Below are 14,721 nucleotides of genomic sequence, written 5' to 3'. Positions count from 1 at the left end.
TTCAAATAATACAGACATTTTAGTTCTGTCAGCGTACCAATCAACTTTAAAGCACAATAATGCAAACAGTCTTTAAAAGGATTTTAACTACCTAAAGCTCTTTGTTTTAAGAGGAGGTGTTACAGTAGAGATCATCCGTGGGATCCAATTATAACCACCTTATTAATTACATGTCTACCTTCCCTAATCCAAAAATCCCTACAAGTTATCCATTTTAAACTTTTTGACCCCCTTATATAATCATTCATCAGCCAAAAAAAGCATGAAAATTACTAGCTACAAAGTATGTCATTTGTTAAGTAACTTCAGAAGGCACTACTGAAGGCCCCAAAACTCACCTTTTTACTGTTTACAAAACACATCTTGAATTGACAGAATGTCTTAAAAATCCATAAAAAGTGTTGGCTTTTAAAATAAAACAAACTAGGAAAAAAAAATCCCACATTTCTCTGCTTTTTAGAGAGCACAATGCATTTGAGAGGTGGACTGAAACACAACAAAGCATTTTATTCCTTGTGGATTATTATGTGTGGACTCTGAAACCAAAAATCATCGTCTCCCACCACCCAGCCAAGTGACATAAAAAGATACAATCTTTTGCTATTAAGATTACTAAGGATGGCATCTTTTAGCCTGAGACAACGTTCAAAGCAGCAGCAGTTCCTCTGCAGACCAAGCCTGACTGAGAAGGACCGTATCTTCCTCTGTCACCTACAAGGAGAGGGAGAAGGGGGCCCAGATCCTGCAAAGCCACATGCAGATCACTTTACTCCCATCCTTGAAATCAAGGCTACTTCTCATTGCAAAATTAAGAACAGAAAACATTTACAGGATGTGATTGTTTCACACCTGTTTTCCCATGGTGCGGTCCATCTACCTTCATGCCATTTGTGGGACAGAGTTACCATCTCCCAAACCCCTGGAATCACGGTGCCATGAGAAATTCTGCTCGATTGCATTGTTGGTATTTTCCATTTCCCCCAGTACCTTCTTTTAAGTTTTTTCATAGGAGTGTGAAGCCATTGCAGCAGTGATTGATAGTAACGGATGCAAAGTCATCCTTCAGTGTCTACAGCCTGGCACAAACAAGATGAAGGCTACCTTGAAGAGGCACTCTTACTGTTTAAGTTGATATACCCCCATAAAAATTCCTGCTTTTTCACAGCCTAGGCAGAATTCATAAAATCATTACTTTTGTCAAGCTGAATGCTTCCAAACACTGTATAAATTGAGAATAACAGAAATGACAAACCACACTGACTATACGTTTCAATTAGTAAAATAAAAAAGGCACCTACGTGGAGCCCTTGGCACTTCTGGGATTTGGTTTAATAACAAAGAACTTCACATTCCTTACAGCAGCCTTGTTAGGAGAAAAGGGGTTGCACTTCAGGAATCAATGTATTTGGATTACCTGGGACACAACTACTGATTTTGTAGGGAGAGAGAAGATGTGTGGGTGCATGTGCGCCTGCGCAGGCATTTGTGTGCGCAGCTTTTTTTTTTTTTTAAGTCAGCATTTTATAAGTGCTCACACTCAGCTTTTTTAATCCAGAGATTCAAATTTGTCAGGAGGAAAAAACCAGAAATATTAAGTTTCCAAATCGAGCCTCAATGTCAGTCAGTATGCTCTAACGACATTTTACTCCAAATGCCACTCCAGTGGCAGCCATCTAGTTTTATTTCTTTTAAATAACATCCCCTCCCGATGCTTACAAGCTAAATGTTAATGCCTCATTTAGGACCTCATTTCTAATGTGTAAAATTAATACGGCCAAAAGCAAAGCTGTCATTTACTTTCATTGCCAACACTGGGCAAGGTGTAAAAAGCAACCAGAAAGAGTGTATTAGTTTAAAATAAACACAAACTGGATAATTAAATGTGAAATGCGTAAGGCAGGGAAATGTCTTTAATACAAGGAAGCCTCCCTGACTTGCGTGGACACAGATTTCGCTTGCTGCAAATTAACAAATGCTCATGCTGCATCTATTTATACGATGCTGTTTAGTCAAAGTCCTGTTTGCATGTCACGGAAATGAGGATCCTGTCACCTGCTCTGGCTCTCCAAGACTTGCCAGCACAAAGCTTTGCAAGCCTCTTTAAGTTCATGGAGTGGAATCAGTAAAACAAGCCAAGTCCCACAGCCACGTCTGCACTTCTCATGTCCTCTGCACGGGGCTCCCCACCACCCCCAAGGACCATGCAAGGCATCACAGAGGGACAGAGCAGAGATGGTCACCACCCTCCATGCACTTACTCCTTACACATAAATGTCCATTATTTGTGCACTGGCTGCCTTTCATTAGGCACTTCCTAGTGATGCTACAGCTGGTGTGACAACCCAAGAGGACAGTGGGGAGGGAGCTGAAATCTAACAGGGGCCATTCATTTGAAAACCTACGACTTCAGTCTGACAGGAGGCAATGGATCTACTCCAGACAATTTCACCAACAACTAACTTCTTACAAAGGGGTATGTGGAGAGGGCAAGCCAACAAACCACATTTATCGATCTGGCATTAAATGAAAAAATGAGGGATAACAACATTATGCAAGAGAAGCGACACGGAGTCCAAGCGTATACGTGGCAGAATTCTGATTTATTCATGAACCCTTCGTTTCAGGTGCCAAGCAATTACACGAAAGGGGAACACTCTGCATCCTCCACTGATTACATTCACAAAATTGGAATCCAAGAAAATCCCTCCGTCTGGAGGCGTGAGCCAGAGATAATTAGGAACTGAATTCTCTCGTTGGTTTGCTGTAGTCTCTGGTGGTCTCATCTTCTAGTTAGAGCACGAGGCCTGTGCCAGAAACACCACTTTGTCACACGCAAGCATCCTGCCCACAACAAAAGGACGCTATCTATAACTTAAGATACTGAAACAGAAATAAGGACGAATTAACCGAACTCTACAGTTTGAATTGCGACTGTAAGGACAAATACCTACCTCGTCCACAAAGATCTTACATGAATGGGCTCCACAGGGAACAGGAACATCCAAGAAAACACAAGTGCGCTTTGAAACGTTATCCTTGTAATATAGTAGGTGGCTGCTTAATCTGAATGACACACCACAGACATCTCTTCATCTTTATCCCAGACACGCCAGGTCTACACAAATACAAAATTCCTGCACTTTATTTTACTTCCTTAATGTGAAGGGGAAAACTCCTGCTCTTTTTATTGATTTCAACTGGGCCCTTCACCCGCACATCCACACTTGATTTTATATATACATTGACACCTAGACAAGTCAGACACAGAACTCAAACATTTGACTTGAACAACAGGAACAATCTGCAAGAAAAACCATCAGATTCAAACCCTTGCGTCCCCCAACCCTGTCCTTAACTCCCTCAGGATCATCTTAGAGTTCATACATAATACATATGCATCAGCCCAAAAGGCTTGAGAGGAAAAAAACTGTGCTGAAATGACATTCACGCAAGGACAACTGCAGCAGCTTTGTCAGGCTGGATTTGATACAGTATGTCTGGCAACAGAGTCAAACAAAATACAGTAGTGCTGGCTTTGGGAAAAGTAACATGGATCTAATTTCTTCCAATTCTCTGAAGCACTTTTAGACTTAGTTACATGGTACAGTAGAAGATAAACTACCTGTCACTTCTAAAAAGTAATGGAAACAATTTAAGAATTCAGAAATATGCTCACCCTCTACAGAGATAAAATTGATATACTAGTCGCACTCAATCAACTGTATAAACTTGTTCATAAAAAGCACCAGGCATTTCCACTCTATATATTTATTTCTAAAGAAAAAAAAGAAAGTTTCCATTCACACTGAGTTTACCTCTGAAAAAGTTAAGACTTTAGCCAAGTCATGACACTTTTACATCTCTGAATACAGACTGTTAATGCTATGGAAGTCAGCAAACAGTTTCCCAATATTGACTCATAGTACCAAAAAAAATTAAAAGGTATAAGAAGCCTACACTGTAGAAATGGAAACTGTGGAGCAATAAGCATTCTGGTAAGTTAAAATATTTAGACATTACTGTTGACAATGCCAGGTAATTTTTGCTTGAATACATCCAGAAACAGGCTTTTCTCTCTTAAGGTGAGCATGCAGTTGTTGCAAAAAGCTATACTCATATGTACTCAGAAAGAAAATGATGCCCTGCTAATAAGTTTAATATTCACTAACTATGAAGTCTTTCAGAAGATTCAAAGAGCAGTTTAACTCTCAACTTCAAGCAGTTCCAGACTACCAGTACCTTTGAGAAAAGGGACCAGAGTAAGTCTGCTCACACTGATTATGCAGTCCCAAGGAAATCAATGAAAAGCTTATAAGGACACTGACAAAAGGATACAGCACGGCCCCCTCGCAGGCGCACGGCAGGGTTTCTGCCTGCGACTGGGGGATGGATTTCATTGCATGCAATTAAATGAGGGCCAGATTCTTGTGGCTGTCAAACGAACTCCGTTTCTCAGTATCCCAAACAGAATAATTTAAAACCAGTATACGGAGCCCATCAAAGGAATGCCACACACTCACTGCTTTGCAGATCTCATTCCCCTTTATAAGGGGGGGAGAAAGCAAGGATCAGTTGCAAGATGGGAGACTGCTGCATTGATTTTCAAACAGAATCTTCCATCAAAACCAATGGTGAGCTTGTCTTCAGACATATGGAAAAAAAAAAAAAATCTCATGTGATCTGAGTTGTTCTGACATTTGAGCAGAGGTAGACATCAGCCTTCTGTAAGAAACAAGCAGCTATCAGTCATACTGCACGCGTAACTGAGAAGATCATGGACAGGAGGAAAGTCCGAGGATCTATCCTTTGTTAGCATCCATAGGAGAACAGCAGAAGTCTAAAACAGGAGATGACAAATGGAGCAAAACCATGCTGATCTGCAGTGGGGTGGAGGTGGTGGTGGTGGGGAGAGTAACATCTGGTTTAGAATAAGTTAGTTTCATAAACCTCTCTCAGGTAAGATAAAGACAGCATTAACTGATCTACCTTTATGTGGAATTTTTCTTCTTAAAGGAAGCCAGCCCATCGCCAGTGTGACCCCAGCCTAGCAGAGCAGCTCCTGCCTGCACTGACTGACACATGGTCGCCCCGCTCACTGCAGCTGGGATGTCTACGGAAGAAAGCAAACATATCTGGGAAAGCGTAGGCAGTCTAAGGACTAGCGAGCAAACTGATTTCACAGGAAAGGCAGCAGATGCAACTACAACGGGCTGTCATACAAAACCCCAAGACTGACTCACTGTACGCAGACAGAAGATCCAGGAGCAGGGAGCAATAATCAGGTTGCACCCAGTTATGCAGACAGCACATGGCAGGAAAGTGAAGGAGGGAAATATTCCAAGCAAAGAGATGGGGAAAATCTCCACCCAGCTATAGCAAACACTGCATAATGTTTTTTTTTCTTTTCAGAAAAGGCTAGACAGGCAACAGGAAAATATGCAGGAGTCCCTGCTGCCATTTCCTCCCTCAGGAACAAACAGTCCCCCCAAACCCACAGATAAGCCACAAAAGCCAGGATCATCATCTGAGATTGCTTTCCAGTGCTCCTGAGCACTCACTGGAGAGCAGCACCATTCACCTTTCCCCACCAACAACTGGTCAGGGGAACGTAATTTGGGAGGGAGGGTTCCCCAGCACATAAGCAACCTCTGCCAAAATTCAGACGATGCAAAGGTGCATTAACCGTACAGCACATCTATCACCAGCTTCCCGACAAAGAACAGGTATGGAGCCAAAAAGAAGTAAAAAGGGATAAAAAGCACCTGATCTCCTTCCAGTATGCTAGTATTCCAGACACAGCGCAAGAGACACAACATCACATTCTTCCGCGAAGATAAGGCTAAGCTCACCTTCCCTGCTTCAGGCTTTGTGTGTGTTTTTGTTGTTAGGGGTTTTTGTTGGTTTGTTTTTAAGAAAGGCTTCTGCTAACTATGTAATTTTCTTACTTATTTATCCCAAAGGAAAAGAAGAAAAAACAAACTGTCAGCAAAAATTTGTTTTTCTAATGTTTCTAGCAAGAGGTCCACATTCAGACCTCCTAAAATGGAAAATGCCCATCTTAACAGATGAAGAGTTGTCTTGTCCCAAGGCAGGCTGGACTCATCATTTGGTGGTCTTCTAGCATCTTTCTCCTTCTCTGTCTCAGACCTATAATTGTTTAGAAAGCTCTGCAGGCAGAGAAAAAGTCCCCTAAAAATCACCAAAAGAACTTGAGGGGGTGAAAAAATTGCCAGATTTTGAAAAAGGAGCTGATACTTCTTGCAGAGAACTTAACTGAAAACCTTATTTTTCATCCAAACGGTTTGGGTGAGAATTTTTCAGCTAATTCTGACTGCAGAGTGCCTATCTTAGAGAGCACAGTAAGCTACAAACAACAGTGACAGGTGACAAGCCAGAGTATGAGAGAGGCTCCCTGCGGTAGCCGTCCTAAGACGCATACTCCAGCAGAGAACGGCTAAAATTTAGAACATCTTCCACAACAAAAAAAAAGGCATTGGCCAAGATTTTGAAAAAAATTACCTCCAGTCCCATCTCACCTGACATACACTCTGTCCGCCTCCAGTGAAGTTAGACAAACATCAAGAAGGGTTACTAACACATCTTAAAATTAGGATACAATGCCTCAAAATTATCTGCTACCCGATGTGTATCACATTGGCAGGTCTGCTACCTCCCTCTCCTGCCCCTTCAAGAACTCCACATTCATCTACCATTTGCACCACTAAGATGGTAACGTACAATCACATAATAGACACCTGGTGAAAACAAGTTGTTTGAGCCTTACAAACCATACGTAAACCAAACAGCCACATTCTATATGGGTCTAGATTAGAGTTTGATAGGTTTCTAGCAGTTTCCATTATAGAAACAGACCACCAAAAAAAAGAATCAGTTATGAACAAAAAGGCACAATAAAGATGGACAGGTTATCATCGCATTTATTTCCAGATCTACTCCAGTCACACTAACAACCTAAATATGTGTCAAACAGAAAACGGGTGCAGATTATCCTCACGGTGATTTCACAGCATCACATTCTCTCCTCAGAGTTTATGGTAAATCCTTTGAATTGTACTAAAATCTCAACCTATTTATAGTCTCACAATAGCACGAATATAAAGCCATAATCTTCAGCAGTTAGCTATGGAGCATATTGAGGATTCTTGAAAGGCGATTTTTCTACATTCAAAAATTCACAGAAGAATATTAAATTAAATCTGTCACCTACTGCACGCTGAGTTTGTGTTCCAGGAGTATAATTCATTTGAAACAAGGGGAAATAATAACTCTTGGCCAAGTTTTCTGGATGTGTGTGCAAACTATGTTACCTGTGGAATACAACCAATGAAAATAGCCTACTTTTATTAAACTGGTGAAGCCGTGTTACAACCAACAATTCTGCACAGTGCCTTGAAGCCTTAAAATAAAGCCTTCCCAAGGTCTGCTGAGGGCTGAGTGCTCCTTGTGACACCACTAAGCATGGAGCAGACACAGCAGGAATGAAAAAATATGCTAATTTTTCCAAGGAGTTGGCAGGTATTAACACAGATGGGCACCATACGAGAACACATTCATCAAGCAAATGATACCAACTTTAGAGGAGCAGACAGCTGATCGAAAAACACCACACGGGACTTGGCTTCGCCACAGAACAGCAGATCTACTGATACCTCACCCTATCAGCACACTAAGCCTCTACCTTTTGACTCCAAAAAACTTTAAGGAAAAATCCTTTGTAATCAACTATGATTTGGTAGCCACAAGCAGGGAAGGAAAGAGTCAAACCGAATAAGTCCTTTTTCTTTTTACGAAGCTGCAATTCCCTTATTTTCTACAGCTAAGCCTGTAGCCACAGCACTTGAGAACTGGTAGGAGATATTTACAGGTAGGGAAGAGAAGACTCGCCAACCGAGAAGCGTGGCCGCTCCAGAGCCACAGCTCTTGGTCTGCTAACAGGTATCGCTCCTCTCTTACAAGCCTCGCTCCTCTGCTCAGCTGTCAGATCCCTGCAAAAAGACACTGCAAGTGCAACTTCCACCTCATTTCTCAGGCAGGAAGGGGAAAAAGTGAGACAGATGGACAGAGCAAAATTAATAATATTTTTTTTCTTTTTGCCATGCTGGATAAAATTCGCAGCCGAGCACCACAGACCAGTCTCACTGCAACCCACGGCGGATCCGTGGGTGCAGCAGACACCGCATGAAAGTTTCCACGGCCCAATCCCACCTTCCTGCGAACCCGCATCCCCCCCGCCCCGAGCGACTCCACGGCAGCCAGTACCCGCCCGTGCCCCCCGGCACAGCTCTACCTCTGGTGCTCACCGCGCTCGTACACCGGGAAGTTAAGGTCGCTTTCGGAGTTTGGATCAGAGATAATTACGCCCCCGTACGCCCCCCGCAGCCTGGGTCCGTGCGGACACCCCTGCCCAGCCGGGAGCACCCCCGGGAGCCTCTACAGCCGCCCGGGGTACGGCGGGGCTAGGCTAGACCCCCGCCGCGGGCAGGGACGGCCGGGGCTCGGGAGCCCCCCCGCCGCTCCGGCCAACTCGGGAGAGCCGGCGCGAAGTTGCCCTCCGGCGGTGGCGGTGTCCCCGACCGGCCCCGGTGTCCCCGACACCCCCCCAAAGCGACAAGCAGCGAAGCCGAGGGCCCCCAGCCCCGGGGCACCGGGACGGGGGTCACCCGCTCGGCGGGGAGGGATCCGCAGGGACCGGGCAGCTCCCGGCGCCGCTCTCCGGCCGGTACCGTCCTCGCTTCCCCCAAACGCATGATATGAGGCAGAAAATAATAAATTTTAAAAATAAAACAACTTTCCTCCCTCCCGCGGGGGGGGGGCGAAGCGACCTTCCCGCGGCCGCCCCGGGCGGTGGCCGGGACGGGGCTGCAGGGCGCTGCGCCCGCCGCCACCGAGCCCCGCGCCTGCTGCAGCGGCGCCGGGAAGGGAGAACCGGGGCCGGCGGCAACCGGCGGTGGCTCCCGGGGCGCCCGCCACCTGCGGGGAGCGGGGCCGGCGCGGAGCCGGACGCTGCCGGTTGCCGATGCCGGCGGGGTTGCGGTGCCCGGTGCGGCTGCGGTGCCGGTGCCCTACCTGGGTGCAACATACTTTGGAAATAGAAGATGACGAGGATGAAGGAGCCCACGGAAGTGACCAGGACCATCCTGCACACCCGGTTCATCCTCATTACTTCCAGCACCGCCGGCTTCATGGCGTTGTCCGGCGGCACAGAGAAAGAGATTGGGGCGGAGGGGGTGGGGTGGAGGGGCACAGCGCGGCGGAGGGCGCACGGCCGGCGCTGAGAGGAGCCGCTCCGCTCCGCGCCCGCGGCGCTCCGAGGTGCCGGGGAGGAGCAACCGCCGCCGCCGCCGCGCCGGAGGATGCCCGGGCGCCCGCGCCCCGCACCGGCGGGCGCTAATGCCTGCGCTGGGCGTGACCACGCCGCGCGCCAGGCGGAGGGGGGCTCTGCGCGGCGCGGGGGGGAGGCGGGACAGGCGGGGAGCCGGGGCGGAGCGCCCTCCCCCCCCTCTCGCCAAGGGGAGAGATGGTCCCGCCCGGCGGCAGCGGCGGGCGGGGACGCTCCGGGCTGCCTCGAGGGGCCGCCGCCGCGGGCGCGTTGCGCGAGGGGAGGGGCGGGGCGTGCCCGGCGCGTGCGGGCGCTGTTGCCGGCACTGAGGGAGGAGGCGGTGGCGGCAGCGGCGGCTCTCTCAGGCCCCAGGCGCCCCGACAAGCGGCGTCCGGGCGGGGGTTGCTGCCGTCGCGACCCCTCCGCCAGTGAACTTGACCACCGCTGGGTCACCTTCGCCCTCCTCAGGGGCTTTGGGTCCGCCGGCGGGCAGGGGGCCGCCGCCGCACGCTGAGCTGACCACCCCGGCCCGCCGTCGCCCCGGGAGAAGGAAGCTTTTTTCCGCCCCCCGTTTGGGGAGAGAAATTGAGAAATTCTCCCATTCCCCCCCCCTTTTTTTTGTGTGCGTGTGTAGTGCCCGTCACTGCGTTGATCCTAAATGCCGCCTTCCAGGTCTTCTCGCCTTTTAGAACTACGTGAGGCATCATCTTGCAGCCAGTCCTTGTCGTGGCGTCTTCGGTGTTCCGCTGTCCCGACCGGTAGTCGTTAATGTTTATAATCGGTGTAAACACTGACTTCCAGCAGCACTGAATCATCCCTCGCGTAAACAGTGCCACCTGGTATGACAGAAAGGAAAGGGGTGGGTTTGGTTTTTTTTTTGTTGTTTGTTTAAGTGCGAGACTTAAGTTTTCTGAATTAACCGCCCGATGGCTCGTTTGTCTGTGGGAAACAAAAGGTCCCTCCGCCGGAGCCCACCTCGCGGTGGTGGGAGAGCGACGGCGGGCGGCGAGGCACCGGCCCGTACGTGGGCGGAACGCCGAGGAGCTCAGCCCCACGCAACAGAAGGGATCTGCCTCGTCCACGCGTGCCTCGGGCTGCTGGTGAGCCGGGGTGCCTGGGCAAAGGCAGGTCAGCTCAGTCCTCAGCTGGGTTTCTGACATTAACCGCACGGGAGAGCTCCCAGACTGGGGCTATCCTCCTGCTCCGAACTAGACAGGTGTTGAAAAGTACATCGCTGAATGAAATCAGCTTCTTAGCAATATACCATTTATCCTCGCACAGCGTTACCCATTCCATTTGTTCTCCTGATGCACCTAAATACTGGTTTGCTATTGCATTTCATTTTGCAAAAGTGAAAATCATTTTGCTGATGCTGAAACCATCTTCATGTGTAAAAGGATTTTTTCCCCCTCAGATTTCTGTCAATTCTTCCCATGTGTTGGGGGAGGGATCTTTAAAATTAAAATAGCTCTAAACAGACCCAGGCCAAAGCTGGGAAGCAAGTAGGGTAAAATAGATCTTAAGCTAAAAAAAAAAAAAAAAAAAAAGCCCCCCCAAAAAACCCAACCAATAAAACCAAAAGGTATGAGTATTCCTCCCTGCGTAATTGTGACAGAACATATAGTCATCAGGGTTTTCCATTCAGACTTTTCAAAAGCCAAATAAAAGGATGTTACCTCAAGGACAAACCAATAATTGGGTAGACATTTGCAGCAGAGTAGATTATTTAGGCTTGGCCTAGAGTTCCTTTTATTAGGAATAATTTCCATTGTTCATTAAGGTTTTACACAATATTAATTTTGCTCACTTTCTGTAGATTTCTTTTTCCAGCCTTTTTTTTAGCAGTTTCAATATGCAGTGAGCATTTTCTACTCTTCCTAATGAAACTTTAAATTGGTTTTTCTGTTCTAAATCCAAACCTCAAATGCAACACAAAAACACTAGATAAAGAGAAGTACTAATATGTAATGCATCAGAGTGGTGAATCCTTAAGTCAGCCGACAAAAGTCAACCAGAAGCACAGCCTGACATTTCAGCATCTATCCATCGATACACATGCTGCAACACAATAGCAAGGGCAGTAGTTTAACAGAAAGAACTGGACTGTATCCAGGAATGTGGATCAGACACTGAGGGATAAGGGCAAAATCCTAGAACTCAATACTCAGACAAGTAATGCGAGAAACACTCTATGCTGCAGGAGAAGGTGGTCAGTTGCTCAGTGTGGCTTAACAGCAGTTACTCTCTTTCTCAGCATCCTCCTCTGATGGAACAATGGAGCGTTTTAAAGCAGCAGGAAGAAAATCACCAGCTGTGTTGCCATTTACTATTAAAAAAACATTGTAAAGCAATACCTTCATTACAAACATTGGCAATTACAAACTTAACGTCCACCTGCGCACTTGCAGCATCTCTGCAAATTTCAAACTATGACAACCTTTCCAATGTCAGGTGAGTCAGGACAATGAACTGCAGCAACCTGTTTTTTAGAGGCGGAGACAGCTGTCCTTTGGTTTACCTACAGAAAAGAGCATAATCGAGGGAACACAAGGAAACACAGTTGTCTTTTCAGACAGGTGCCAAGTTACAGAATAAGTAGTCGCACAGCTCAGGCACTTCTAAAGCACACCTCTGAGTGGAAGCTTCAGCAGCTGCAGAGCAGCAGGGAGTCCAGATAGTACTGTAGGTGTGATCACCTACCATTCCCATGATAATAACCAGCGTTCAGTATCTCTGAATAAAAATAGTCTCCAAGTCATCCAAGAGGCTTCTGGAAAGAAAGATTTAAGAGATTAAGAACCAGATGCCAGTGACATCAGAAATCCAGACAGTGTTTTGTAGATTATTTTGTATAACAAAAAAGCTTTACAAAAAAACAAACAAACAAAACCACCCACATCACTATTTATTGATAAAGCTCTAAAAATAGCAAAACCACAGTTGAAAAAACACAGCAGCACAGACAGAAATACAGTGTGTTGTAAACTCAGGGTGCAATTTATCAAAAAATAGCAAGCAGGGCTAATATTGAAAAACATGTTGAAATGTGAAACAGAAAACTATTAGAAAATAGATGTATCTGTGAGAGACATGTAGGTGTCTGTGCAGCCTTTATCTGTAATGGAAGAACTTCAGAAAAAGTTAGTTTGTTTTTAATTATTACCTTCATCCTCTTAAAAACAGAAGGTGAAATTTTTAGAGAATGTCTTCAAGGGCAGGCAACTAGTATTGAGAGAATATGCAGAAGCTTTTAGGCATGTAAGCCACCTTCAGATCTGAACCAGAAACAGCAAATTTCAGACTCTCTCTCTCTGTCTATCCTTAGACCATCATGCCTTCAGTCCCATCACGACTCTTAGACCATAGGGTGCAGCAGTCTGCTTAAGCGTATCAGAAAATCTGGATGTGTCTCTGGTTATATGCCGTGGGGACAGTTTTTAACTTCCTCTACCTAAACCAGCCATACCATAAAGAGACCAGGTCTTGTTTTTTGTCCCCCAAGTAAACAGCATGTTGCTTTAATGATTCGAGCCAGTCAGTGGACCTTTCATTTTACCAGCTGCCCTAAACTGTGCTGTCTGAAGGTAGGAAGTCAAACAAAAAAAGACCCATGTTAATGGTCAGGCACCCCCTGACCTCATACCTTGTAGGGCCCTGTAGCACAACCTACGATTGCTTATCAGTCAAAATGTGTTTAGCAATGTTATTCCATTAATGTAACAGTCTTTTAAGATACTGATTCTGATCCCATTAAAAAAAGTCACCGAGACCTCCCTACCCCAGCTGATTTCAGTGGAAGTAGGACAAAGCTCATTTACCTACACAGATTTTTCAGTCAGCAATTCACTGTAGACATGAATAAAAGGCCACCCACCTCCAGGAAGCTACCACCACAGAAAATCGGAAGACCATCCTTGCTGGAAGTAAGCAGATGTCTTACCCCTTCCTCTTCCCTCCAAGTAAGAAAACCCCCCCACCTAACACGTTCCCAAAGCTGAAGAATCTGCTGCGTTTCTGAAATACCTTGTCCTGCATCTTGTGTTTTCTACAGTGATGCCTTAGGTTGTGCCTTAATGCCTCTATACTCTGTGCAACCTCAACTACTGAATTACAAGGAAAGCCCATGTTCTTGCAGTATCTAGCTCTTGGTTCCAGGTAGATCGCCAGTGTCCTCTTCCACGAATATAGAGGTTATCCTATTTTCAGATTTTAAAATACTTTGGACTAGATGTCCTGCTGCTACCCAGCCAGCTTCCTTCTATATTTCAGAGAGGATTTCCTTTGTCTTCATTCTAGAAGGAACAAGGTTATAGCTTCTCGGACTGCGCGCCTCCCAGGTAATGCAAACCAGACTGATGAGAGGCAGTATTACTAGGAATGCAATGTGTCTTATCTGAACGGGTCATATCTGAAAGGCACTGCTGTCTCCACTTCCCCTGTACTGATAGACCACAGGTTAGTTTTGTGCCTTATTTGTCCATTAAGGAATTACAGCTGCCTCCCTCCCTCCCTCCCAAAACTCACTAGAAGTTTTGTTCTGTGATGCGAACAGATTCTTCCCGTCTCTGAGGAGAGTTTGAGAAGCTGGGGAGCAGGACAGGATTTCCAGGGCTAAATAAGGAGCTCCTCCCATCTTCAAAATGCATGTGGTACCTTTAGTATTATCTATTAGTAATCTTTATTATTACCTTTATTATTAACTATTTGTTATTATTATCCTCAATAGAAAAACATCCAGGCAAATTTTAGGAAACTCCCCTGTAGTGCAGACCCTTGCAAGAAACATTTTTGCCAGAATGGTATGTACTTGGTCTACAAGCACACAAAACTGTGCTGTTAACATCAGTTTGCTGACAAGATTAAATAAACATGCTTGTGTCTCTTAAGACCAAGAACAATGCTGTACATTTAAATGACTTCACAATGACTGACAAAAGTTTCTCTTGAAGAACTGACTTGATTTAATGGTACAGGATCACGGCTCAGTTAAACAAGATAATTGAAAGGACAAGCATGCATTTGGCTTAACTGGATTCAGAAGAAGCAATCAGGAGAAGCAATATATGACATATTTCAAGATTAAAGTAGGATCTACAAGCAAAATCTGTGGTTGATGCAAGACCACTGCGATAGTAATTGCAAAGCTCTTAGTTAAAGGACTTACAGGACACAGGCATAGAAGAAATTTTTTAAGCTTCACTTTGGAAGGTGCAATTTCTAGAGGTGATTGATAGATGCTTATACCTCTGCCCACTGTCATCAATAGCTGTAACTGGATCAAACCCAGTGGTCCAGCACTGTCCAGGACAATGTCACCAGTTTCAGAGGAAACATCAGTAAGCCCTGCAACAGGTAGCAGTGGTCAAGTCTGCCAAAAGACT

General features: G+C 45.8%; 1 protein-coding gene and 1 long non-coding RNA gene across 3 annotated transcripts in view; both read right to left on the bottom strand.

The window, feature by feature from the left end:
• The window catches only part of CHST11 (carbohydrate sulfotransferase 11), a 175,180-nt gene extending 165,867 nt beyond the window's left edge, over positions 1-9,313 (bottom strand). The window contains exon 1 of one of the 2 annotated variants that reach the window (XM_054222285.1): positions 9,088-9,313. In XM_054222285.1, coding sequence (XP_054078260.1) covers positions 9,088-9,205 — 118 coding nt within the window. In that variant the 5' untranslated portion in view covers positions 9,206-9,313. The remainder of the gene's footprint in view (positions 1-9,087) is intronic. The other variant, XM_054222294.1, reaches the window with a different exon arrangement.
• Positions 9,314-11,092: 1,779 nt separating this feature from the next.
• LOC128918285 (uncharacterized) overlaps positions 11,093-14,721 on the bottom strand; it is a 42,608-nt gene continuing 38,979 nt past the window's right edge. Inside the window, exons 15-16 of the long non-coding RNA XR_008469485.1 lie at positions 14,505-14,683; positions 11,093-12,110 (exon numbers count right to left, since the gene is read on the bottom strand). This is a non-coding gene — a long non-coding RNA (uncharacterized LOC128918285). The remainder of the gene's footprint in view (positions 12,111-14,504; positions 14,684-14,721) is intronic.

The sequence above is a fragment of the Rissa tridactyla genome, chromosome 1, assembly GCF_028500815.1.
Source record: "Rissa tridactyla isolate bRisTri1 chromosome 1, bRisTri1.patW.cur.20221130, whole genome shotgun sequence".
In the NCBI taxonomy this organism is placed as follows: Eukaryota; Metazoa; Chordata; class Aves; order Charadriiformes; family Laridae; genus Rissa; species Rissa tridactyla.
The sequence above is the reverse complement of the archived record's forward strand: the minus strand, read 5'-3'. Positions and strand labels throughout refer to the sequence as shown.